The following is a 26,734-nucleotide window of genomic DNA, read 5'->3' as shown; positions in this document are numbered from 1 at the left end:
AATTAAATAATATAAAATTTATAAATGCAGAAACCAAAATAAAGATAAAATATTAAGTGGCAAATTGTAGTGTTTTTTTTTTTAAGAAAAATACACTAAAATTTATAAAATTTAAATTTAAAAAATTTTAGAGGAGTCAGCTTTTTGAAAAAAATAAACTAACATTTATAAATAAAATTTTCATTTTGACAATTTTTAGAGGGCCATGAACAGTTCGACTCTGCACACACCACACTCCACTCCTAAACACCCTTTTTCATTTAGGTGTTTTTCATTTTTTTTTTAATCTTTTTAGTTTAAAAACTACAATATTTATCCTACAAGGTTTTTTTTTTTAATTATTTATTCATTTTGCACAAAAATATCTTTTTTTTTTCCGTTTCAAAATTTTTTAATTTTAAATTATTTTATAAATTCAACCACTTAAATATAATTTATATAAATTATATTTTATTTTATTCTTATTTTTCTTTTATATTCATTAAATTGTATGTTTAACTTATTTAACTATTTAAGTATTATATTTATGCTAAATATTATTATTTTAAAACAGTAACTCTAGCTATATTATTTTATTTTTCTTTTTCATTTTTAAATTTATACTAATTATTATTATTTTTATTAAAATAACTTTAAATTCCTTTATTTATTTATACTGTAACAATGAAATGGAAATTTGTTGGTACCATTTCCCTAACAATGCCACGCTCTTAGTTTTTTTTCTCTAGTCCCAATACTACTCTTTAAGGTTTTATAATAGTAATTTCCATTAGCATTAATTTTTTTTATTGTATATTTATTTTAATTTTAATTTAAAATAAAAGATAAATCTCATTAATTTTTTTTTATTTTAAGTTATTAAAGCATTTTATTATTATACTTATTCAATATTTACCCAAAAAGATAATATTATTTAAATATTTTTATACAATTTAAATAACATCTAATTAAATTTTGAAAGCGAATGCAAAGGACATTTTTTTATTTTTTTTATAAATAAATACTTTAAAAACATAAATTTAAAAATATAATTTCTTAATTTATAATAAACTAAAAGTAATTTATACTGTTATCATCAGAAAAATAATGTAAATTATATATATATATATATAAAGAGCAATACAATCAATTTTACTCACATATATCAAAATTCAATTTTAAATTACTATTCTAATAATAATATTGTAAGACTTTTATCAGATTTTTTTTTTCCTTTTTCAACCAGTTGAACCTTCTTAATTTTTATTTTTTAATATCTAATTTTTAAATTTTTTTCTCATTTCAATAATTTTTAACCATTAAATAATTACATTTATTCAATCACTTTTTATCAAAGAAATTATCCACTTTAGCCTATTAATTATAAAATTATAATTTACCTAACTATATATGGATATATTTTGCATATATAGAAAATGAAAATAGTTAAATAACTTTTCCAATAAACTATATATAATAATTTTATTTAAAATATATAATATTATAAAAATTATACTAGCAGGATTGCACGGCCATTTTAGCTTGTAAATCCTAATTCTTTTATTAAGCCTTAGAATTGAAAAAAAAAAAAAAAAAAAAAAGAAAGAAAAGTCAAAATTTTCCGGGGCCAAAAGAATATTGCTATTCAAATAACCAATAATACCTATGATGTGCGAAGAGGGGCTTTACTGCACAACCTGCCAGGAAACAACGCAATTCCGAATAAAATCAACTGCTAACATCATACCAAATCTGCAACTCTTTTCTACAAACATCATATTAACATAACAAATTTTTTTCAAAATAAATTATGCACTGTTTAATTAAGTGCAGAATAACAATGAAAATTTATGAGCATAAAATCTATAGCATGCCATTGCCAAGTCAAGAAATAAATAAATAACACTTGATTGGTTTCTGCACTTAATTGAATAATTTTTTATGCAAAACTAAAGCCTCCTGAGATTAATCAACTCATGGCCACTTCAAAACTTCCACTGCAAATTTATTCTAGTTAAACATTTTGCCCAAGCAAATTCTTAAACCTAATCTCAGGGTGAAATCTTGTTTCGGCATAAAATAAACACCATAATCCAGTTACTTGACATTGCTATGCAAAAATTTATAGCCAAAACAAAACTAAACAAGTTCATTTTCTATATGTATTCAGCCATCCAGAGACAATATGCGTCTATAGCAGGAGAGAAAGAAAGAAATTACACAAAAAAAAAAAAAAAAAAAAACTAGAACCTCTATTTGAGAAGGCCACCAGCTAGTTTTAGCCCATGGAGAGGAGGGGAGTGCTCTAAATCGGATCACAAGGTGTTGATTCCATTTCCAATTCAATCTGAGTTAAGTTAATCCAACAGTCCAAAATTATTTCAAGTTTTTTTTTCCTAAAAAATAAAAACATGTTCAAACCAAACCAGACCACCGGTTTTGGTTCAAGGGGGGTAGCGATCAGAATCAACCCTCCCCCAAGATGGTTCCAATCTCAGGTTTGACTGAGCCAGTTCCAGTCTGGTTCCAGGACTGGACAGGAACATGGCCATGTTTTACCTCTACTTGTATACCTAGATTCTGTACTGAACTAAATTAAGGCTTAATCACAAAATAGAGGAACTGAACATTTTCTCCAATTTCCAGTTAAAGACTGAAACTTTGAGAATAGCCAATTGTAGCCTATACTTTTTTTGGGTGATACAATTATTGCCTCTACTTCTTCGTTGTGATTGTGGCCAAGTCACTTAAATTTATATAATTACACATAATATTAATATATAAATGAATAAATCAAACACACACTATATATTTGGTTTTTAAAATTTTTATGCCATGGAGCAAGATCCAACTGGTCAAAGATTGTAAAATAACTAAAAATATTTTTCATAACTTCTAATTTTAGTTACCTTTTTACTATAGCTGATTACACACACAAATGCATATATTTAACTTTTTATTGTCACATGGCCTACGCATAAAATTCTACAGGCCATGGAATGAGAATGTGATGGACTTGGGAGGTTAAGGGATTAGATAATTACCTTACATGGGGGAAACTCATTCCCCCTCATATTACCAACTTCAAGCGTGGGGATATGACATTCCCAATGATATTCCCATTTAGATTCTTGTACCCTGTTTAACCGAACCAAACGGGTCCATTCCACAATTGCCGAAGTGAAAGGTATTTCCTCTACTGACAACAAATGCCTAGATAAGGTATAACTCAAAAGCCAACTGTGCACATTAAATGGAAAATTTGCTATGATGGTGGAAGAGTTAACATATGCAACTATAAGTATATTGCAAAGAAAAATAAAGTAGAAAGAAGTTTCAGAAATTACTTTCTTCAATAGGAGTACTAAGACCAACTTGCAAGCTTTTCGATGTCATATCAAGGGTTGAAGAAACTTGAGCCACCCATATTGACAGCTATTAGAACTAAAGTGCTTGTAAACACAGCAAGCCAAACTATGACTGATCCTGCAATTAACAAGTTGAAATGTGAATAAAGAAAGAATAGTTGAACCAATCTACAATATATAACTAATTTATACCTCCTGAACTTTCAGAACTGTTGTAGGGATCTGAAGGGATTGACTCAGCATTAAGACCACGTGATGCTGCGGATGAGATATCATCCAAAATTTTGTTGCTTCCTGTCTCAGACGCCACAATCCCTTGAAACTCCTCACTAACAATTAAAGCTGCAAGAACATCCATAAATGACTCTTTATCTGATTCACTATATGAATCCCTTCTAGTTGACTTGAAAGTAGTATTTGATTCTTCAGAATCAGACAACTCATCATCTGAATCATCTGTATCAGTGGACTCCACTGCTGTCTTCTCATCATCTTCATCCTCAACATATGCTTTATATGTTAGTCGAAGAAGTATTTCTCCATAAGATCCCTTTCTGAACAGTCCCCAACCTCCACGTAAAACCACAATCCTGTTTGTTGGTACAGTGTCTTGGAGAGATCCTAGATCAACCTGAAGATACCATTGGATTTTGGAAAACTATTCATACAAGAAAAATGAAAGACATTAACTGTAGAAAACTGCTCAACTAGAACTTCCATTTGTTTATGAGGTAGCCAATGAATGCAGGCAAGTTTTGGCAAGAAGACCTAAACCTGGACCAAGGACAGGCAAACTCTCAGCATCCAGTAAATAACAAGGTAATCACCATTACATTTCTCCAAGATCCAAACACCATTTGCACTCTCAAATCATAATAAAAAACTAGGAACAAAAAAAGAAGGTATCCTAGAACATTGAACTTGAATTGTATTAAACAAGTGTAACTTGAGGGCCTGCCAATATCTTCTAATGCAACTGAAACAGAAGTTGCAGATATTATGAAATTGTAAGAAGTTCTAACAGCAATCAACACCACATAACAAGTTCTACTAAACTCTTGGTATACAATGACAAATATATTTAACTACAGAGAGCTGTCAAATTCCTGTTAAGAGCAACTAACCAAGATAAGGAACATAATGCCACCTTCAACCAACCAACCAAATCTTAAAAATATGTAATTAAAAAGAAAACTGAACCAGAGGAGTTGGTTCAGTTCTATTTGTGATTTACTTAGACAATTGCAGTATGATACTTCTTACCAGTTGGCTTGTCAAATTGAGCAGTTACACCCCGGAAGTTTTATACTTGAGCAAATTTCTCAGTATAGAAGGAGTTCAGATCAATTTACACACACAAACACACTATTTATTCATGTCAATGGTCAAACATTCATGTAAAATGGCTACCATAAGATTAAAACCCAGCCAAATGCATCTGTAAGCTCCTGGACTATATTGAAATCTGAAAAATTGGGCCCCCCTTGTTTTATTTTGTTCAATATGATATAGAAATTTTATTTTTGGTACTAAAAAATAGCCCTTTTAGGAATAAAAAATTTGGAAACTATTAACATGTTACAACTCACAAATATTATTATTGCTCACATAGATTCCAGAAAAGTCTGTTCAAAGGATAAGATATTTACCTCTCCATTACCAATAGCCAAATCTGTAAATCCAAGGGAGTCTTTCACTTCGATGTACAATTTTTGTTTCCTAGGATTTGCAACAAGCATATGAAAATCCTGGCAAAGTCATAAAGCACAATTCAGTTAATCATATCTTAAAGCTGCAGGTTAAAATTCATCCATTTGGTGTATGATTCCAGTAGGAAAGAAATCTTTGTCAATACATGAAACACACTATACAAACAACTATAACAAACTTCACCTGATTCCAAATTGGCTGACCAGGAGGCCCAATGACAGTGGTTTGACTGTTCTTTTTACTACGTATGGTTTGATCTCCCAGCCTTAGAATAACATATGGGTCTGTTTTACCTGACAAACAGGGAATCATTGAACACAGTATAAGAAAGGCAAAACGTATAAGAGAACCAAGAGACCCCATTCACCTAGGATCGACGGTTTATATGTTCTGTACTTTTATGACAAGAAATATTTAAGGGCATCCCACAATACCCATGATTTGCTACAATTTAAGACCAAAAAAAAAAAAAAAAAAAAAACCTCATACATTTGGATATCTTCACTGTTGATAAAACAAAATAAATCTTAAAAATCCAATCAAGGGTCAAAACGGAAGCAAAGTGGGGAACAAGTACTTGGTAGAGTGAAAGAAGGTTGGGCCTCTCTTGTTCATTGTCAGCAACAGGGACTGTTTTCCTCTCACTGTCATCAAGCTGGGCTTCTCTCCTCTTCACTTCCATAAGCTCATTTCCAAAAATAGGTCAGATTATTTTCCCAATTCCTTCTTACTCTATCTTCACTGTTACTACTCAAACTTCTAAACCAGATGCCAATTTTCTTCTCTCTTGTTATTGCTTCCCTCGATAATGTACTATAAGGGTGCATTTAGTTTAGTGAACTGAGCAGGGAAAAAAGGAATTCTACCTTATCTCTGTTTAGTGCACAAATTGGCTCAAGAAAAATGGATTTCTTGTCCTATCCAATCATTCTTTTTCTGTTCCTTCATGTCTCATGGGACAACTTGTCCAATCTTATGAGATAAAAACAATATTTGAAAAATAATCAATAAAAGATTTTATCAATAAATATTATATTTATAAAATAATATAAATTAACTCCGCCTAAGTAGTTTGATTAGATCTTTAAAAGTAAAGGAAGCACTTAAGAGAATGAAAGTGAGTAACGCCTGTGGACCCAATGGAATACCAATTGAAGTGTGAAAGTGTTTGGGAGACATGGGAGTGACATGGTTAACAAAATTGTTTAATAAGATTCTAAACTCAAAGAAAATGTCTGATGAATGGAGGAAAAGTATTTTAATACCCATTTTTAAAAATAAGGAAGAAATACGAAGTTGCTCAAACTATAAGGGAATTAAACTCATGAGCCATACTATGAAGTTGTGGGAGAGAGTTGTTGAACATCGACTACGTCATGATACTTCTATCTCTCCTAATCAATTTGGCTTTATGCCCGGTCATTCAACTATGGAAGCAATCTTTCTTATTAGAATATTGATAGAGAAATATAGAGATGTGAAGAAAGATCTACACATGGTTTTTATCGATTTGGAGAAGGCTTATGATAGTGTTCCAAGAGATGTCTTATGGAGAGTGTTAGAACAAAAGAAGGTATCTATTAGGTACATACAAGTGTTGAAAGATATGTATGAAGAAGCAACTACTATCGTACGCACAGTGGGAGGAGACACAAGACATTTTCCTATCTCAGTTGGATTACACCAAGGTTCAGCTGTAAGCCCTTACCTTTTTACATTAGTTTTAGATGAATTGACAAAACATATACAAAAGACTATCTCTTGGTGCATGATGTTTGCAGATGATATAGTTATGATTGATGAGACGCGAGAACGAGTCAATAGAAAGCTAGAGCTTTGGAGAAGTACTCTAGAGTCAAAGGGCTTTAAGTCAAGTAGAACGAAGACAGAATATATGCATTGCAAGTTCAGTGAAGGCCGAACTAGTAATAGAGAAAGAGTTAGTTTGGATGGAGTGGTACTGTCCCAAAGTAATCACTTTAAATATCTCGGCTCAGTCCTTCAAGTAGATATGGGATGTGAGGAGAATGTTAGTCATAGAATTAAAGCCGGATGGTTGAAGTGGAGACGTGCCACAAGAGTTTTATGTGATCGCAAGATTCCCAATAAGTTGAAAGAAAAATTTTACTGTACAGTCATGTGCCCGACCATGTTACATGGTAGTGAGTGTTGGGCATTAAAAGAGTCGTATGTGTCTAAGATAAGAGTTGTGAAGATGACAATATTAAGGTGGATGAGTAGCCATACTAGACTAGATAAAGTCCGTAATGAGAGTATTAGAGAAAAGGTAGGAGTGGTACCAATTAAGGATAAGTTGAGAGAAAGGAGATTGAGGTGGTTTGGTCATGTGAAGCGTAGACATATGGAGGCTCCAGTTAGACAAGTAGAGCACTTTAGGTTAGAGGATAGAAAGAGAAGAAGAGATAGACTTAAACTGACTTGGAGGAGAGTATTACAGCATGACCTAGAAGCATTACACATTTCCGATGATTTAATCCAAAATTGTTTGAAGTGGAGAAAGATAATCCATATAGCCGACTCTAAATTTTTGGAATAAAGGCTTAGTTGAGTTGAATTGAGTTATAAAATAATATAAATTGAAAGAAATTGATACTTCGGGAACTTTCTAATTTAATATTATTTATATGTTATATATTAATTTGTTATATTATTTATTTAACATAATATTTATATATATTGTTTACTATATAAAAAAATATTTTGTATAATTAATTTGTCTTGTCCCACATGCATCGAACACAAGATAGGACAACTATTTGATTTGCCTTACCTTTCGTTGTCTTGTTTGATCCCTTACACAAAATACATCCTAAATGTTACTAGTAAAACATTTCACCACATTTAATTAACCCCATACCTATCAAAACTCACAAGTTCACAACCTAAATTGAGTAATAGATAGAAAACGAAAATAGGGTAACAAATGAAAGTAATTTCTAGTTTTCTAATGGAAAATGATAACGGAGATTGTAAAACAGAAAACTACTTTTTGAAAATAATAGGCAGAATGCTCAATAATTCTCTTCACTCGTGCCTTCCCAAGCTAAGATAAATCTATTCATATAAAAGTAAAATAAAATAAACTATTAAATAAAAAAGAGTTCCTATCTTCACAGAAAAACTCTCATACAGGAAAATAAGTAAGGAAATGGATAATAAACTTTAAGTTCTTTTTTTCCACAAATGGCTAATAAACTTAAGGACATGTGAGAGAGAGAGAGAGAGAGAGAGAGAGAGAGAGAGAGAGAGAGAGAGAAGTAATTTCTACCATAGAAGACAAAGGAAAGTTTCCGAGCATCTACAAGAGTAACTGATAGCTCTCCAACGAAATCATTGTTGCCCTCTTGCATTTCTCCTGTTCTGAAATCATTTGCAACAGGGCCAACTGCTTTTCCGTTTTGAAAATCCAATACAATCTTCTTTGGACGAACAAATAGTCGAGGCAAATCCTCAGTAAGAAGTTTCGTCAAAAACCTAATAAAATCCAATGAATCATTTGAGTTGATAAAAAAAAAAAGCAGCAAATCCCTTGAAATCCTAGCACAAACTGTGCAGAGCATAAATGAATAACCAAAATATCAATCCACATAGCTAAAAGCTAGGGTCCATAATTTTAACCTAAATGGCTAGGCCAATCCAAACACTAAAAGATTATTTATTTAAAAAAAAAGAAAAAAAAAAAAGAGTACAAAATCACTACATGATGCTTAACATACACTGTCATGTATGGATTTTATGAAGACAGTCATCTATGAGATTTTCCATTAGTGTGGTTAACCACCAAAAACAAGCAAAAGCACATAGAATTCATATGGCAACAGCCTTTTATAACACCATAAGGAAATTCCTACAAGAAGAAAAAGGAAATAGGGCAGTGGCGTTGAAAATAGATAGGCGGTTCAATGCAGAACAAAAAATCACAAACAAATCAGTTTTTGAAATAGCACTATAATCGCAAATGTAAAAGTGATTTACTACAGAATAATAACTCCCAAAAGAATAAAAAATGCTGGTATGAGTACTACAATTTCTGTTTAGTATATTGGATACCAACTAGTGTGGGATTAAGGCTTAATTATTTGAGTATATTGGATACCTAGTGGAACACAGTGTGACAGGGCAACTAGTCTTATTTCAGACTTATATTTTTCAAAGAAAACATGGATGATATAGTATTTAATCTAGATTCTAGATAAAGCATCTTCAATGTTAAGAATGTCAAATATCTCAAAGGAAGAAACTGAATACGTAGTACCAGAATATGACAATCCTGTTAACATAAAATTTTCTTTTATGACTTTTTATTTTATCATTAAAATGCACATTCCACAATTTGAAACTAGAAAGTCATGAAGGTGTTATCTAAGTTCTCTGTACTTTATGTTGTGGTCATGGCTCATATTTAAAGACAGTTGTGCACAATGAAAGCTCCAGGCGAAGGGGTTTTCATGAGGAGGGGCAAAGAAAGTTGACCATGAACTTGATACGTCTAACAGTTGAAGAAATTACAGACAGTACAAGCTAAATTTTAAGATTTGATAAAACTTTGTTGTAATACAATAAAATGCTGAGACAAGTGCATGTAAAATGTACAAGTGGGCTTTGCACATCCCACTAGATTAATAAAATTAACAAAAAGGAGAACTTACCTTTTGAAACCTAAATGGGGGGAGAAAAGAAAAACTAGAAAGAAAGAAAGACACATATGGTGCAATTAATACTGGCTTGGAAACAAAAATTCACTTACATTGAGAGAACAGGTATTGCTGGTGTTGCCCAATGTGCAAAAATGAGAAAAGAAACATATATTAGGATCTCCTATGTCAAATGACTTGAATATAAAAACACAAAAAATAACAATAATACACTGCTTTCTTTATATACATGGTTCCAATTCTCAAAGCATATTCATTTTATCAATCATAAGCTAAATTTATCACAAAAGCAGTTACCCATTTGGCAATTTCTCAATTCAAATCAAATTTATTTCTCAAATCAAATCAAATGAATCATTTGATTTGAGAAATCAGCAAATGCATTCTCCTAAAGCTAGCATGACTTAGTGTGCATATTCAGTGGATATAACAGGTTTCACAAAGATTAGAGCCATAACTTGCGAGTTCCATGTTTCCTTTGTCCAAGTTCATCAGAAACCAATGAAATGCATAATATTTACTAGAAAAGGGATGCATTAAATTAAAAAAAAAAAAAAAAAAAATCAGCTGCCTTATTTTGCTTCATCTTGGTCTAATTCTTTTGGGCAACCAAACATCTGTCATGTGATACACTCAACATCTGCTTCAAAACAACATTGCAACAACTGGAGAAGGAACAAATGAGAATTATCTAACAATTTGAGAGAGAAAGATTATAAAACCCTCTCTAGTTTGCAGTAAGAACTCTTTGGCTCCTTTTATAGATCATTAGCATCTGCTCATCTAGCATGGCATCCTTGTCCATTTGTGACAACTATTTTAGAAGTACATATCTTCCTATCCCAAGGCCAGTAAGAAAAAGTTGCAAATTACATGGCACAAGAGGAAGCAACTTAATCATTAATTCCTTTAATCACGCAACAACTAATTTTTATGCAGTTATTTAGAAAAATTCAAGAAAACTAATCATATTGAAGACAATAACAACCGAACAAATATATGAAATAACTCTTGCGGTTATGAACCATGACTTACCCATCAAATTGAACAAGCGGAATGGTGACAATTCAAATTTGATCTTTGGAAGGGAAACAAAAGCCCATGAAACAGCTCCCACCCAAGGCTCAGTCGGTATCAACCGCACTTTGACCCACAGTTCACCATCTATGTCAAAATCTCGAACGCCAACTGGTACAGCAATGGGGATAATGACAAATTTTAGTGAAAGCATTAGCAACATGCGAGCACCACCAGTATATCGTAGGCCTATTTGATACCTAAATTTTAACCAAGAAAGAAGAAATCAGTTAAATGATTTATGGAATTTGTGATGAATAATTTGAAATAAAAATCTATCTGAAATTCATATTATAGCAACAACAGCAACAACAATAATAAGTTGGCATATCTCACATGAACAAGATTGTCAACTGATGAACTTTTCATACTTGTCAGACTTGTCCAATCCAATACTCCTACTTTTGCTCAATGTTGATCTATTTAGTAATGGATGAACATTGAAAGTATTAACCTTGTATTTGTTTGCAAACCATTCATCAGTACAATCCTCCTCAAAAGAGTAATAACATTAATCAGACTACAAATCATTAAAGTGGCCTATAAAACTTAATTCATGACACGTAGTATCAAAGAACCATCTAGGCAGCTGAAGTAGAAATCCTAGCATCACGAGTACATCTATAGGCACTGCATAAGTAAAAATTTCAAGAAGAATATTACACTTCCATGACTTCATATGAAAATTTGTGGAAGTTGATAAAGAAGTAAACTCACTGCAAATCGTTGACACGGCGTGATGTTCTGCGCTCAACATTCCTGACTGACAATGGCTCGTCTCCCAAGGAGAATTGCCTAATCTCAACTCTCTCCACATAATCAGGCTTCTTCAGATTATCAATGACAGGCTGCAGCAACCCAATAATCCAGTTCTCAATACCAGGTCTATACACCTTCCACAATTTCCCCAACACCATATTCACCCACTCCACCGACTCCTTCCTCTGCAAATCCTTTTCCAAGAATAACGAAAAACTTGTAGGAACTTGAGGCCACGGTCCACGCTGCCCACCTCCACTGACCATCTTAGCCGTCTTCCTGGATGTCCATAGCTTATCGAAAACTACGCCAACAAAGAAGAAGAAGACAAATAACCCAACAATATTTCGATTAATTGGAGGAGATGGAATAGGGTGTATGACTCCTAACTGAGTCCTTAACTTATCGAGCATGGGATCTTCTTGAAAACCGGTGAAATTTGAGCCCATTTGGATGGACGAAGACAATGATGATGACTCCTCTAGCGAAATATCTTCTTGGGTCTCCGATTCATTAGCAATTTGTTTGAGAAGAATATTTCGTATTCGTGTAGCTAGCCTGATAGAATTAGCATTACGATTGTTGCTGCCATTGGTGGGAATTATACAAGCACTAACAGAGAACATGAGATGGGAAAATTTTGGGTGAAGTTTTTTCCTTCTCCTCTTGGAGAAAGGGATTGATGGGTAGGTGTGGCTTGAATTTTTACTGGGGCAGAGCTGAGGGAAAAGAATCAGCGAGAAATCACAGGTAGTAGCAGAAGAAGAAAGAATGGTCTTCATTTTCGCGTTGAGTGAGTGATGATGAATTGAAATGAGTATGAATATGATTATGAAGAAAGTTGCAGAGAAAATGGGAATGGTGAATCGTAGCGGAAAATGATTTTTCTATAAGCAAAAACAAGCTCATGCGTTTGAATGTTCTGTGATCCTCATTCCTCAAGTGTCTGACATCGACGCAAAAATCAATTTCCATTTTCTCTTTTTTTTTTTTTTGATACAACAATTAAATATTAATTTTAATTAATTAAGATTGCTTATATAAATCATTTTCTGTCATTTAATTTTATTTAAAGTCAATTTTATATTATTTCTAAAAAGAAAGTCAATTTTATGTTTGTTTCAATTGTTGAATTGCGTCAATTGAACCATGATAAAAAACAAAATACCCTTGAATTGAAATCATCAGAAAACAGAACTGTAGGGAATCCGGGTCCAGTTTGATTCAGATTCCTCCAGGCCGAGAAGCCTGTAGCTACCTCTATGTTCATGATGTGATTTCTGTGGGGATATTGAATCCCATAAGCACCTGGTTTCTTTCCCCACTCAGCTTCAGATCCAATGAGCTTCGGGGGGATTATATCGTGGACATGCAGTCGGATTTAACGAGATACCTTCAAAACCAAGATAAGGGGTTCGGATTTCATAACCTACCTTGTTTTCCTCCTTTGGCATCGCTGGAAGAGCAGAAATCTTCTCACCTTCCATCGCCAAAAGCCACCTTGTAACCAAATCATTCTGGGTGCCATTAATCCTTACAGTCCATTCACTGTGTGTGCATGTTCTATCCTTAAAAAAAACTGCCAGAATTTAATTAAATCTGTTTTAATTCAAGCATATACATTTTACAGTTCTTCAAAAAGAAAAAAAAATACAAATAGTTCCCACAACTTTGAATATATCAAAAAAGAAATCAGACAGAAATTACAATCATACACGATTGGAAACATACCCATGATTTATGTAATCATATCCTCGTAAGTTTCACCAGGAAGAATTTGTTTAAAAAGAAAATAAAAGGGTTGAGGAAGATGTATATAAGATGAAGTATTCTTGTATGATAGATGAGAGAGATTCAACAAAGCCTAGGCAAAGTGCTGTTGTGATGAAAAGGGTCAGTGGTGGGATTATGCTTAACCAACCAAGACATCTGACCCTTCATCTCTTTGCAAACCTTCTCCAACTCCATCACCCTTCTCAGCATCCTGTCTATGTTGACTTTCATATCTTTATCATTACGGTCTTGTGGGATGTGAGACTTTTGAGATATGAGTGCTTGCATTGATGCAGTTGGAGGAATTCTTGGATTCCTAGCCAGCTCTTTACAAGCCTCAAGACTCAGCTTCTCATAGTTAAGGCATCTGCATATCTTCGTTCTTTCCTGAAATGAAAGTGTAGGATGGGCCTGCATGCAAATTTCCAAGTTCAATCACACAAATGAGTTATTTCTTCTTTAGAAAACTACCACAAAAACATATATAAAAACAGTATCAAGAAAACTACAATCATTCTGATTAATCCCACTATATATATATATATATATATATATATATATATATATATATATATATATCATTTTCCAGTTTTTTCTTTCATCTTAATTAAATATGAGAATTGATTAAATTGAATTGAAATTCTTGGAAGATTATACTTTCTAAATAATGGTTTTAAGTATTGAGTGAAGAGAAATTATTATTAGTTAAATCAAAACTTTGCTGATGGAAAGAAAATTTATATTGACTTAATGAAAAAGAAAGAGAGGAAATTCATCAGGTTTTAAAAAATTGAAGAAGTTGGATGTAACACCCCAAAATTTTAATTTTTATGAGCATTTTTGGTATTTTAATTTTATTTAAATTTTAGAAATTTTTTTGAGATTTTTCGGATTTTAAAAATCAGATTCGATTTTTCGAAAATATAAACTTTGATGAATTTTAAAAATTTATTTAAAGACCACGTGGCAAAACTAAAAATATATTTGGAGTCTACGTATTTTTCTGAGTTTTTTGAAATTTTTTCGAAATTTTTGGACCTCGTTTTCGGTCCCGAGGCAGAGTAAAAATTCAAAATTTTGTATTTCGAATCGAACCGGCCGAATCGAACCGGACCGGATCGGACCGGTCGAATCGGACCGGTCTTCTTCCCTTTTTCTTCCTCCCGCGCGCGACGTTCCCTCTCCCTTTTCTCTCTCTTTTCTCTCTCCTCCCCTCCCCTGCGTCCCCACCTCGCCGGCGCCGCCTCCCAGCTGTCCCAGCCGACCGGCCGCCGCCCCAAACGGCCGGAAACGCGCGCGAACGCCCCTCCCCTGCGCGCGCGGCGTTTCGGCTTCTCCGGCCAAAATCCGGCCGATCCGGCCACCAATTGGACCGGGTCTTGTGTCTAAAATCATCTACTCGGCGAGAGCTTTCCATAGACACCAAGAACGCCGAAATCCATCGAGCGGTTTGTCCAATTTTTGCTCGGGAAGTTTTTAGCCCATTTCGACTTTTGGGCTAGATTTCTCGAAAACCGAGGCTACCAGCACGCTCCACTCGTCGAGAGCTTCGCAACGACATAAATTTCGAATTTTTCCGACACCGTTTTTCGGTGGGTCCCACGGAACTTCGCAGTGTTTTTCCGAGCATTAAATGAGCTTAGAAAATTCTGAAAAATTTATGTGCTAACCCCCGTGTTATGGGCTTCGTGTAGGTATCCTCAATTCGCGGAAATTCGACGATTGGCAAGTGCGTGAATTTCCGGCGCATGCACTGCTTCTGGAAAAGTCTCCGAATTGGACCGAGGTTTTGGCTACCCCCCCATTGTCAGACGTCCCGAGTGCGTCCCTGAAGTCGGAATCGGCAAAGGTAAACCCGAACCTTGCTTTTTCGTAATTTTCTAGTGCTTAAATAGGATTAAAAATCCATAAAATATTCGTGGTAGCTTAGAAAATTACGATTCTTTTTGCAATAGCTTAGTAATATTGCTAAGGACCGCGGGGCAAAGTTTTATAATTTTTAGAGCTTGTTTGGGCAGTTTTTGCAAAAATGATCAATAATAAGGACTAAATTGAAATTTTGCGTATTGTGATGGATGACTGATTTGATGGGCCCAGGAGGGGCTGTGTGATATGATTGAACTGTGGATATATGAATTGTGAGTATAGAAGTGTATTTTAAGCCCTTTTGCAGGTTGGGTAGGTCCTAGGTATAGGGGAGACTCTGCCGGATTTTCGGCACGACTTAGGACGTATTGGTCTTTTTCTTTGTTTGTATTGAGTCAGATTGTATTAAATAATTGTAATATAATTGTCAGGTGAGCCGGGACAGCCTTCTTCCTCCGCCCAGCCGCCACAGTGATTGTCGTCAAGTCTGTGAGTAGAATATTAATTTTAATTGTAATTTCGATATTATTATATGTTCAAGCATGCCCATGCATCATTTATACGCATATATTTATGTAGTTAAACTCTAGGCACGATTTATGTTGCATTCATAACTGTTGATGTGCCATGGATGTTGTTGTGGTAATTTGGAGCAGTGTGCGTGCGTTGGCGTGCGTGTGATGTGGTGTGGACTATGGATAGGACGGGGTAGTCACGGCTTGAGTAATTCGCTGGGACCCGATCCTTCGAGGGGTAGTCACGGCTTGAGTAATTCGCTGGGACCCTCGATTTGGTTATTAAGTGGAAGTCCGAGCTGAGTAATTCGCTGGCACCAGGTTGGATTTAAGAGAGCTGTATAGGGGATCAGCTCCCATATGTTATGATTGATACTACAGGGTGTGTGAGTGCTCCAAATTACCTCTTTGATGTTATGATGTGAAAATGTTGTTGATGTTGCATTTCACTCTACAGGGTGCATTAGTTCTAGATAGTTATAGAGATTATGGTTAAAATTGATATTTTACTCTCTGAGTCGAACGCTCACTCCTTTTCAATATTTTTCCAGGCCACAGGAGGATATTTTTGAGGTTAACCTGCTTCCTTTCCTCGCAGGTTGTTTATCAATGTTTGCGTAATTTCATTAACTCCTAGAATTTCTGCATGTGTTAAAAGTATTTATTTGATTTTGGTCTGTAATATTATTATCATGTTGGACCTGTAAACATATAATGATATGTATGTTTGATGGACTGGATGAGGGAGCTGAGCTCCCATATGTTTTTATGCTAATGAGTATGTGGAGGGTGAGCTGAGCTCCCCAATTAAGTATTTATTATGTTTACAGGTCGGGTGAGTCGAAAACTCCCCGTTGAAAAGTCCATTTTATGGCCGGACTCTATCCGTTTGTTTTCTTGATATTGGGCCCAAATGGGCCTTAGAGTTGGGTAAATGAATAGTTAAGGCTTACTACGGGCCTCGGGGGCTTTAGGTCGCCTGTGTCCTAGTCTTAGTCCGGCCCATAGGTTGGGTCGTGACAAATGTGGTATCAGAGCTTAGGCTCCAGATTCTTAGGGAATGTTGTCTAAAGTGTTGGGAAGAGTCTAATAGGAGTCACATGCGGAAATATAGGGTCCACATTCGTCTTGCATTGTCATCTTTGCTTCTAGTTTCTGCTCCATATGTTATGTATAAATATGAGTCTATAGAGCTGTGTAATGAGCAGTTTTGAATTTTTGTGGGCTAATGCTGCTGAATTTCAAGAAAATGCGTAGAAGCGTGAGAGCTGCCACTGCACCAGATGTGCCTGACGAGGTGTCGGCACAGGATGAGGCGCCTGCCCCGAGGAGGCGGGGTAGGAGGCCTAGAGCTGCTCAAGTAGAGGAGCAGCCACCCCCAGTACAGGATCAGTCCTTTATGGCACAGGGTCCCATGGACCCCATGGCAGCTACTCTAGCTGGTCTGCAGAGAACCATCGACATGATGGCGCAGTATATGGTCCACCCTCCACAGCAGCAGCAGTCCACCGCACCAAGAGGGGAACCTTACAAACAGATCATAAATTTCAAGAAGTTGGTGCCTGGTACTTATGATGTGTCAGACGATGCATATCGGTTTTTGGATTCCTGCAGACAGGCAGGAACAGAATTACAGTTGACTGATAGAAGACTGATAGAGTGTATGCAGCATGTCATGGGGCCTATGCCTAGACAATGGATGAATGACTACGTGTTACCTCGGATGGAGGGTTTGTCGTGGACTCAGTTTGTGGAACTGTTCATCAATCGGTTTGTGCCAGAAAGCTTCAGAGACCAGAAACAGTGGGCCTTTGAGGCCTTAAGACAGAATGGCAGGTCTGTAGATGAATATGCTACAGAATTTCTGGAATTGAGCAGATATGCCCCTACAGCAGTAGCTACAGAAACTATGAAGGTGAAGAGGTTCCTAAAGGGGCTTGACAGGAGGTATGCAAACCTGGCCATGATGTCTGGTCAGTCTTTTGATGTGGTGGTTGATCGAGCCAGACAGATTGAGATTAGCTATGCTGTGGATGACAGCGGAAGAGCAAAGAAAAACAGAGCAGAGGGTTCTTCAGGTGTTCCCCAAATGGGTACTCCGGATAGTGGTGGCCAGAGTAATTACAGAGGAAAGGGTAGGAGCAAGAGAAGTGGTTTTAGACACGCAGACGAGGATCTGACGTGGTACGGATCCAAAGTGGTCACGATTCGGTACAGCCTGGGTTCAGATCCTCCTTGGCACCTTGTGCACAGTGTGGAAGAGGACATTCAGACCTTGTTTGATGGGATCAGAGTATGCTTCAGTGTGTGGCCAACTGGTCACTTTGCTAGAGAATGCCCGTGTTCAGAGAGCCACGGATGGGGTCACAAGGTTACATTGCGAATGTTCCTCGACAATTGTATCCGGTGCTTCCAACATGGCGGCGATCGATTCGATGTGGCCGAGGACAAGGGGGACGTGGATTTGGAGGCGGTCAGAGGTAGAAGTCGATGTGGTTACGCCACTCGGGGTAGGGTCAAGCTCGAGTTTTCACCGACCCACGGGATGCTCAAGCTTCAAATGCGGTTGTGGCGGTATTCTTCCAGTCCATTCTTATGAGGCTCGTGTTTTGATAGATCCGGGTGCTACGCACTCATTTGTCTCCCCTGTGTTTGCCATGAGGTTGGGTAGAAACCCTACAACTTTAGAATGCCCTTTGTCGGTAGCCACCCCACTTAGTGACAACATAGATGTAGATATGGTTTTTCCGGGTAGCCCAGTAGTAGTGGATGGAAAGATCCTCCCAGCAGACTTGGTTCCTCTACCAGTAATGGACTTTGATGTAATTTTGGGGATGGATTGGTTGGCAACTCACTATGCCACTTTAGACTGCAGGAACAAAAAGGTGTATTTCCACATACCTGGTGTGGAAGAGTTTAGCTTTGATGGTGACAGGAGTGTGGCTCCATATAATTTGGTGTCAGCAATTAGTGCTAGAAAAATGTTGAGGCGTGGATGCCAAGGGTATTTGGCATTGGTGAGAGATACATCTATAGAAGGTGTCAGCATGGAAAATGTTCCTGTTGTCAGAGAATTTATGGATGTCTTCCCAGAGGAGCTTCCAGGGTTGCCACCAGGAAGGGAAATAGAGTTTTGTATTGATGTTGTGCCGGGTACAAACCCCATATCCATGCCACCTTACAGGATGGCACCAGCAGAATTGAAAGAGCTGAAGGAGCAACTACAGGAGCTTTTGGATAAGGGTTTCATACGTCCGAGCACTTCACCCTGGGGTGCTCCTGTTCTATTCGTGAGAAAGAAGGATGGGTCATTGAGGTTGTGTATCGACTAAAGACAGCTGAACAAGGTGACTGTGAAGAACAAGTATCCACTTCCTCGGATCGATGATTTGTTTGATCAGCTCCAAGGAGCTAGATTCTTTTCCAAGATAGACCTGCGATCAGGCTACCATCAGTTGAGAATCAGGAATGAGGACGTGTCCAAAACGGCTTTCAGGACAAGATATGGTCATTATGAGTTCTTGGTGATGTCTTTTGGACTCACTAATGCACCAGCAGCCTTCATGGACTTGATGAACAGGGTGTTCAAGCCATTTTTGGACCGTTTTGTCATCGTATTCATAGATGACATTTTGGTGTACTCTCGGACCGAGGAAGAACACGTGTGGCACTTGAGGATGGTGTTGCAGACGTTGAGGAAGCACCAGCTATATGCCAAATTTTCAAAATGTGAATTTTGGCTAGAAAGCATCTCATTCTTGGGACACGTGGTTTCTAGTGACGGCATTCAAGTGGATCCCAAGAAAATTGAAGCTGTAACTGATTGGCTTAGGCCTACAACAGTCACTGAGGTGCGAAGTTTTCTGGGTTTAGCTGGTTACTATAGGCGTTTTGTGCAAGATTTCTCCAGGATAGCGGCTCCCCTAACTAAGTTGACCAGGAAGAATGTTCCATTCATTTGGACAGATGACTGTGAGGTGAGTTTCCGTGCTTAAGGAGTGTCTAACCACCGCCTCGTGTTGACACTACCTGTGAGTGGTGAAGGATACACCGTGTATTGTGACGCCTCCAGAGTTGGCCTAGGGTGTGTTTTGATGCATAATGGAAAGGTAGTGGCTTATGCTTCAAGGCAGCTGAAGAGGCATGAGCAGAACTACCCCACCCATGATTTGGAAATAGCGGCTGTAATCTTTGCACTAAAGATCTGGAGACACTACCTGTATGGTGAAGTGTGCGAGATATACACCGACCACAAGAGTTTGAAGTACATCTTCCAGCAGAGGTATTTAAACTTGAGACAGAGGAGATGGATGGAGCTTCAAAAAGACTATGATTGCACCATCCAGTACCACCCTGGGAAGGCCAATGTTGTGGCAGATGCCTTGAGCAGAAAATCTTCTGGCAGTTTGGCGCACATTTCAGTAGAGAAGAGACCATTGATTCAGGAGGTACATGAGCTGATGGATCAAGGTTTAATCCTAGATCTTTCAGATGAGGGGGTATTGTTGGCTCACTTTTCAGTGAGGCCAGACTTGAGGGACAGAGTTAGAGTTTCCCAGCACAGAGACCAACAACTGATGAAGATTATAGAAAGAGTACAGCAAGGTGAAGGTGGTGAGTTTGGATTTGCCAATGATGGCGCCCTAGTGCAAGGTTCTAGGATATGTGTGCCCGATGTGGACAATCTCAAGAATGAAATCATGCGAGAGGCACACTACACACTATACAGTGTCCACCCAGGTTCCACCAAGATGTACCATGATGTGAAAGATAGCTATTGGTGGAATGGCATTAAGAGAGACATAGCAGACTTTGTGTCCAAGTGCTTGACTTGTCAGAAGGTGAAGTTTGAACACCAGAGACCGTCAGGGAAGCTGCAAGAGCTCCCTATCCCAGAATGGAAGTGGGAAATGATCACCATAGATTTTGTGACTGGGTTGCCTCGTACCACGCGAGGATATGATTCGATATAGGTAATTGTAGACCGTCTAACCAAATCAGCTCACTTCTTACCTGTAAAGACTACATACTCTGTAGCACAAGATGCCGCTCTACATTCGAGAAATAGTCGATTGCATGGAGTTCCGCCCATAATATCTGACAGAGGGCCCCAGTACACTTCTCAGTTTTGGAGAAAGTTGCAGGAGGCAGTTGGCACACAGATGAACTTCAGTACGGCTTTCAACCCTCGCATGCACGGACAAATTGAAAGGACAATCCAAACACTGGAAGACATGCTTCGCATGAGTGTCTTGGATTTTGGAGGACAATGGGATGAGCAGCTAGCTTTGGTGGAGTTTGCCTACAACAACAGTTATCACTCCAGCATAGGGATGGCACCCTATGAGGCATTATATGGGAGAAAGTGTAGGTATCCTCTGTGTTGGACAGAATTTGGGGAAGCGAAGATGCAAGATGTAGACCTAGTGCAAGACACTTGAGGTAGTTCCTTTAATCGTGGAATGACCGAGGACTTTTCAAGAGGCAGAAGAGTTATGCAGACCCCAGACGAAGGGATGTGGAGTTTGCAGTGGGCGACTATGTATTTCTGAAGGTTTCTCCAATGAAGGGAGTCATGAGATTTGGAAAGAAGGGCAAGTTGGCACCTCGGTATATTGGACCTTTTGAGGTTACGGATAGAGTTGGAGCAGTTGCCTACCGGTTGGAGCTACCACCCAACCTTTCTCACGTTCATCCCGTGTTTCACATCTCCATGCTCAGGAAATACATTCCCGATCCTTCTCATGTACTGCAGCCGGATGTGATAGAGCTAAAGGAGAACTTGACATTCGAGGAGCAACCTGTAGCCATAGTGGACTACCAAGTAAGACAGCTAAGATCCAAACAGATCCCTATGGTTAAGGTTTTGTGGAGGAGCCAGTCAGTGGAAGAGTGCACCTGGGAGTCAGAACGGGACATGCGTAGCAAGTACCCCTATCTGTTCAATGTATAATCATGTGCTTTATTCTGCCTTGTGTAAAATTCGAGGACGAATTTCCTGTAAGGGGGGAAGAATGTAACACCCCAAAATTTTAATTTTTATGAGCATTTTTGGTATTTTAATTTTATTTAAATTTTAGGAATTTTTTTGAGATTTTTCGGATTTTAAAAATCGGGTTCGATTTTCCGAAAATATAAACTTTGATGAATTTTAAAAATTTATTTAAAGACCACGTGGCAAAACTAAAAATATATTTGGAGTCTACGATTTTTCTCGAGTTTTTCAAATTTTTGAAATTTTTGGACCTCGTTTTGGTCTCGAGGCGAGTAAAAATTCAAAATTTTGTATTTCGAATCGAACCGCCGAATCGAATCGACCGGATAGGGCCGAATCGACCTGGTCTTCTTCCCTTTGTCTTCCTCCCGCGCGCGACGTTACCTCTCCCTTTTCTCTCTCTTTCTCTCTCTCCTCCTCGGCGCCGCCACCGCCTGCATCCCCACCTCACCGGCGCCGCCTCCCAGCTGTCCCAGCCGACCGGCCGCCGCCCCAAACGGCCGGAAACGCGCACGAACGCCCCTCCCCTGCGCGCGCGGCGTTTCGGCTTCTCTGGCCAAAATCCGGCCTATCCGGCCACCAATTGGACCGGGTCTTATGTCTAAAATCATCTACTCGGCGAGAGCTTTCCATAGACACCAAGAACGCCGAAATCCATTGAGCGGTTTGTCCAATTTTTGCTCGGAAAGTTTTTAGCCAATTTCGACTTTTGGGCTAGATTTCTCGAAAACCGTGAATTCCACGAGAAAATCGAGGCTACCAGCACGCTCCACTCGTCGAGAGCTTCGCAACGACATAAATTTCGAATTTTTCCGACACCGTTTTTCGGTGGGTCCCACGGAACTTTGCAGTGTTTTTCCGAGCATTAAATGAGCTTAGAAAATTCTGAAAAATTTATGTGCTAACCCCCGTGTTATGGGCTTCGTGTAGGTATCCTCAATTCGCGGAAATTCGACAGTTGACCGGGTCTGTGAATTTCTCGCCGCATGCACTGCTACGGAAAAGTCTCCGAATTGGACCGAGGTTTTGGCTACCCCCCCATTGTCAGACGTCCCGAGTGCGTCCTCGAAGTCGGAATCGGCAAAGGTAAACCCGAACCTTGCTTTTTCGTAATTTTCTAGTGCTTAAATAGGATTAAAAATCCATAAAATATTCGTGGTAGCTTAGAAAATTACGATTCTTTTTGCAATAGCTTAGTAATATTGCTAAGGACCGAGGGGCAAAGTTTTATAATTTTTAGAGCTTGTTTGGGCAGTTTTTGCAAAAATAATCAATAATAAGGACTAAATTGAAATTTTGCGTATTGTGATGGATGACTGATTTGATGGGCCCAGGAGGGGCTGTGTGATATGATTGAACTGTGGATATATGGATTGTGAGTATAGAAGTGTATTTTAAGCCCTTTTGCAGGTTGGGTAGGTCCTAGGTATAGGGGAGACTCTGCCGGATTTTCGGCACGACTTAGGACGTATTGGTCTTTTTCTTTGTTTGTATTGAGTCAGATTGTATTAAATAATTGTAATATAATTGTCGTGAGCCGATGCCTTTCTTCCTCCGCCCAGCCGCCATAGTGATTGTCGTCAAGTCTGTGAGTAGAATATTAATTTTAATTGTAATTTCGATATTATTATATGTTCAAGCATGCCCATGCATCATTTATACGCATATATTTATGTAGTTAAACTCTAGGCACAATTTATGTTGCATTCATAACTGTTGATGTGCCATGGATGTTGTTGTGGTAATTTGGAGCAGTGTGCGTGCGTTGGCGTGCGTGTGATGTGGTGTGGACTATGTATAGGACGGTAGTCACGCTTGAGTAATTGGGACCCGATCCTTCGAGGAGTAGTCACGCTTGAGTAATTCTGGGACCCTCGATTTGGTTATTAAGTGGAAGTCCGAAATGAGTAATTACCGCACCAGGTTGGATTTAAGAGAGCTGTATAGGGGATCAGCTCCCATATGTTATGATTGATACTACAGGGTGTGTGAGTGCTCCAAATTACCTCTTTGATGTTATGATGTGAAAATGTTGTTGATGTTGCATTTCACTCTACAGGGTGCATTAGTTCTAGATAGTTATAGAGATTATGGTTAAAATTGATATTTTACTCTCTGAGTCGAACGCTCACTCCTGTTCAATATTTTTCCAGGCCACAGGAGGATATTTTTGAGGTTAACCTGCTTCCTTTCCTCGCAGGTTGTTTATCAATGTTTGTGTAATTTCATTAACTCCTAGAATTTCCGCATGTGTTAAAAGTATTTATTTGATTTTGGTCTGTAATATTATTATCATGTTGGACCTGTAAACATATAATGATATGTATGTTTGATGGACTGGATGAGGGAGCTGAGCTCCCATATGTTTTTATGCTAATGAGTATGTGGAGGGTGAGCTGAGCTCCCCAATTGAGTATTTATTATGTTTACAGGTCGGGTGAGTCGAAAACTCCCCGTTGGAAAGTCCATTTTATGACCGTATTCTGTCCGTTTGTTTTCTTGATATTGGGCCCAAATGGGCCTTAGAGTTGGGTAAATGAATAGTTAAGGCTTACTACGGGCCTCGGGGGCTTTAGGCTGGCCCAGGTCCTAGTGTCGATCCGGCCCATAGGTTGGGTCGTGACATTGGACTACTAGTCTAATAATATATTATGAAAACCCTAATAATGCAATGCATAATATTAAAATATATTTTTTTAAAACTATGAATTAAAAAATGGTAATTATTGGCATCATATGAAGAATCGATTCTTGCTGTCTCTTCAAAAGAATGGCAGCATAGGAAGATGCAGTGAATTGCGGGGAGATGGAAACACACTAACAAAAATTCAAAAATGAAATAACGAATTATTAATTATCTAATTTTGATTAATAAATTTTAATTCAGTGATATTAAATTAGTCATGAGACCATAAAGTCTCAAATTCAATTAAAATTAATTATAAAAAAAATTATAAATTAATTTTAAAATATATTAAAATTGTAAATAAATCTCCAGAAATAATTTAATTATCGAATTTTGATATTTATTCTGCAAATCCAAACATAGAATGAAGAGAAATGGGGATATCTTTCTCAATATTTTGTCTCTGATTTCTTTCTTGTCTTTTTTTCCCTCTTTCTCCATATTTTGTTGTTTTCTTCTCTGTCTATTCAATAATTAAAATTTCTTATCTGCTCTATCTTCCTTAAAATCCAAAATCCTATGTGTATCAGAAGCCCTTAATAATCTCTCAGAGAGTAATTATAAAATAAAGTAAAAGAAAGGTTGTAGAGTTAAGGGTAAGCTGACCTCAAGATACATATCAATGGCTCTGTACACCCCATCGAAGCAGTCTCTAGCAGAATCTGGTAAACTCTTTGCAACTCCAAGAAATTTTGAGGTCTTGAGGTTCTGATCAGGAGATATTTCACTCAAATATTGATCAATTAATTTTCCAACCTTCTTCAACCTTTGAATGCTATCCATTGCGCTATTAACAAATATTTTAATCAAACTTAAAACCAGATTAACATCATAAACTCCCCTCTCACGCCCAGCTATCAGCAAATCATCCAATGTTGCTTCGTCAAGAATGCTTCCTATCAATCTCTCCAACTCATTTCTGCAATCTTTGCTGACACCAAGTGCTGACACACTCCTCAGTATCAGCAGCAGTCCTCTGCAAGAAAATGCACTTTTCCCTACCGATATCAGCCCATAAACAGCTGTGTCTGCAAGACCACCATAGTCAGACCTTGAGCGCACAGCTTTGCATGGAACTCTATTTTTCAGATAATGGAGGATGAATCTTGTGAGGATCAAGCTGTTGTTATCACTCCCATATGCCCCCAAACTCTTGAGGAATTTTTCAATCATTGCAGGAGGTAACAAGGCCAAGTCATTGAACCACCACTGCTTTCCTGATGATGAAAATGGTTTTGTCGACTCAGGAGTGGTTTTGGAAGAGGAGGAGAATCTGAACCAGGATGCAGTTTCTGGAGAAGAAGACGAAGAAGAAGAAGAAAAAGCAATCAGGTTCATATCAGAATGTTGTGCAATCTTTGCTAATAGGCCACAGATAAGCTTCTGGACAAGGCCTGATGAATCCGCACATGCGAAAAAGGACTCACAGCTCTTGAGACTTGCAAGTATATCATTCCATGACCAGTAAAATACTCCTCCAAGAAAGATCTCGGTCTGTTTCAAGAGATTGCAATTTGAGACTTTCTCTGTCATACCTAGAAAGATAGCACAGCAATGGAGAAGAGCTACATTTGAGACAGTGATTTCAATTCTGCCATGATTGTAACAGAATCTTGAAGCCAACTCAAACCCACAAGGACCTCCAGGGAAATCATCGATTTCAATAACTGAATTCTTAATCTGAGTTTTCCTCTTTTCTTGCTTGATGATCTTCTTCAACTTTCCTGAATATGCAGATACAATTTTCTGCAGAACAATACGTTAAGCTTGATTAAATTATACAGAGAAATTAACAGAAAACAAAGACTAGATGATAACTATGGATTACCTCACTTAGAAAGAATGTTTCTTGAGCATTGACATGGATTGAAAGATCACAAGGGCGTGACATTGCTGGTTTTGCATTGAATAAAAACAAGGATTTGTATTGGAATCAGATAGTGAGAAATTAGTCCTCAAGGATTTATATTTTAGAATAAACACATAGGAGGTGTTGTGAACTTGTTACGTGAAAACAAATTTGTATCATGAGACAAGTGAATCTTCTTTATCTTACTAAAAAGATTGGGAAACAAATTTTCAATTTTTTTAAAGAAAGATATAATTTTCCATTATATATAATGAAGGTGCACCGAATCAAAAAAGGTGATGAAGAAGTTGGTGTTTTGTAGGTGATAGAGCCACAGACTGCAAGTCAAGACTTGATAGACCTTTCTTTCAATATATATAAATATATATGCAAATTGCAATCTACGCTATATAGCTTTGTATGTATATGAGAAGTTATTCTTTAGGTACATGTGAAGAAGGGACCCACCTAAGAACGGAAC

General features: G+C 37.4%; 2 protein-coding genes across 7 annotated transcripts; both read right to left on the bottom strand.

Annotated features, from left to right (window-relative positions):
- Positions 1-1,514: 1,514 nt before the first annotated feature.
- Positions 1,515-13,132, bottom strand: LOC110632320 (tricalbin-3). Of its 4 annotated transcripts, XM_058136614.1 has the most exons (11): positions 13,003-13,132; positions 11,528-11,873; positions 10,769-11,010; positions 9,826-9,844; positions 8,347-8,552; positions 5,241-5,350; positions 4,997-5,095; positions 3,540-3,978; positions 3,327-3,465; positions 3,024-3,175; positions 1,515-1,676 (listed from the first exon to the last, which is right to left on the bottom strand). In XM_058136614.1, exons 2-9 carry the CDS (start codon positions 11,833-11,835, stop codon positions 3,377-3,379), a joined length of 1,512 nt encoding a protein of 503 aa, XP_057992597.1. In that variant the 5' UTR covers positions 11,836-11,873; positions 13,003-13,132; the 3' UTR covers positions 1,515-1,676; positions 3,024-3,175; positions 3,327-3,376. The 4 variants fall into 4 exon arrangements, with proteins under 4 accessions (XP_057992597.1, XP_057992596.1, XP_057992594.1 ...); XM_058136613.1 differs by lacking the exon at positions 13,003-13,132 and having other exon boundaries at positions 3,024-3,219; positions 11,528-12,570; XM_058136611.1 differs by lacking the exon at positions 13,003-13,132 and having other exon boundaries at positions 3,024-3,178; positions 11,528-12,570.
- Positions 13,003-26,615, bottom strand: LOC110632273 (BTB/POZ domain-containing protein At3g19850). 3 transcript variants are annotated; one of them, XR_009144222.1, is made up of 4 exons: positions 26,233-26,615; positions 25,011-26,150; positions 13,301-13,753; positions 13,003-13,132 (listed from the first exon to the last, which is right to left on the bottom strand). XR_009144222.1 is itself a non-coding variant. In XM_021780431.2 (3 exons), exons 1-3 carry the CDS (start codon positions 26,293-26,295, stop codon positions 13,424-13,426), a joined length of 1,533 nt encoding a protein of 510 aa, XP_021636123.2. In that variant the 5' UTR covers positions 26,296-26,615; the 3' UTR covers positions 13,158-13,423. The 3 variants fall into 3 exon arrangements, 1 of the variants encoding a protein (XP_021636123.2); XR_009144221.1 differs by having other exon boundaries at positions 13,004-13,132; positions 13,297-13,753; XM_021780431.2 differs by lacking the exon at positions 13,003-13,132 and having other exon boundaries at positions 13,158-13,753.
- Positions 26,616-26,734: the final 119 nt, after the last annotated feature.

Source organism: Hevea brasiliensis, chromosome 15 (assembly GCF_030052815.1).
Source record: "Hevea brasiliensis isolate MT/VB/25A 57/8 chromosome 15, ASM3005281v1, whole genome shotgun sequence".
NCBI lineage: Eukaryota > Viridiplantae > Streptophyta > Magnoliopsida > Malpighiales > Euphorbiaceae > Hevea > Hevea brasiliensis.
Note: the sequence above shows the minus strand (reverse complement) of the source record. Positions and strands in the feature narration are given on the sequence as shown.

What these genes read in the sequence shown, in the direction of transcription:
- LOC110632273 (XM_021780431.2), bottom strand. Translation starts at nt 26,295, where the DNA reads ATGTCACGCCCTTGTGATCTTTCAATCCATGTCAATGCTCAAGAAACA. An exon ending in AAACATTCTTTCTAAGTGAG is followed by an intron (nt 26,151 to 26,232) that starts GTAATCCATAGT and finishes ATTGTTCTGCAG; the next exon opens with AAAATTGTATCTGCATATTC. An exon ending in CCATTGATATGTATCTTGAG is followed by an intron (nt 13,754 to 25,010) that starts GTCAGCTTACCC and finishes ATTTGCATGCAG; the next exon opens with GCCCATCCTACACTTTCATT.
- LOC110632320 (XM_058136613.1), bottom strand. Translation starts at nt 12,351, where the DNA reads ATGAAGACCATTCTTTCTTCTTCTGCTACTACCTGTGATTTCTCGCTG. An exon ending in ACTTTCCTTTGTCTTCTATG is followed by an intron (nt 5,351 to 8,346) that starts GTAGAAATTACT and finishes CCTGTTTGTCAG; the next exon opens with GTAAAACAGACCCATATGTT. An exon ending in CAGTTCTGAAAGTTCAGGAG is followed by an intron (nt 3,466 to 3,539) that starts GTATAAATTAGT and finishes TGTTAATTGCAG; the next exon opens with GATCAGTCATAGTTTGGCTT.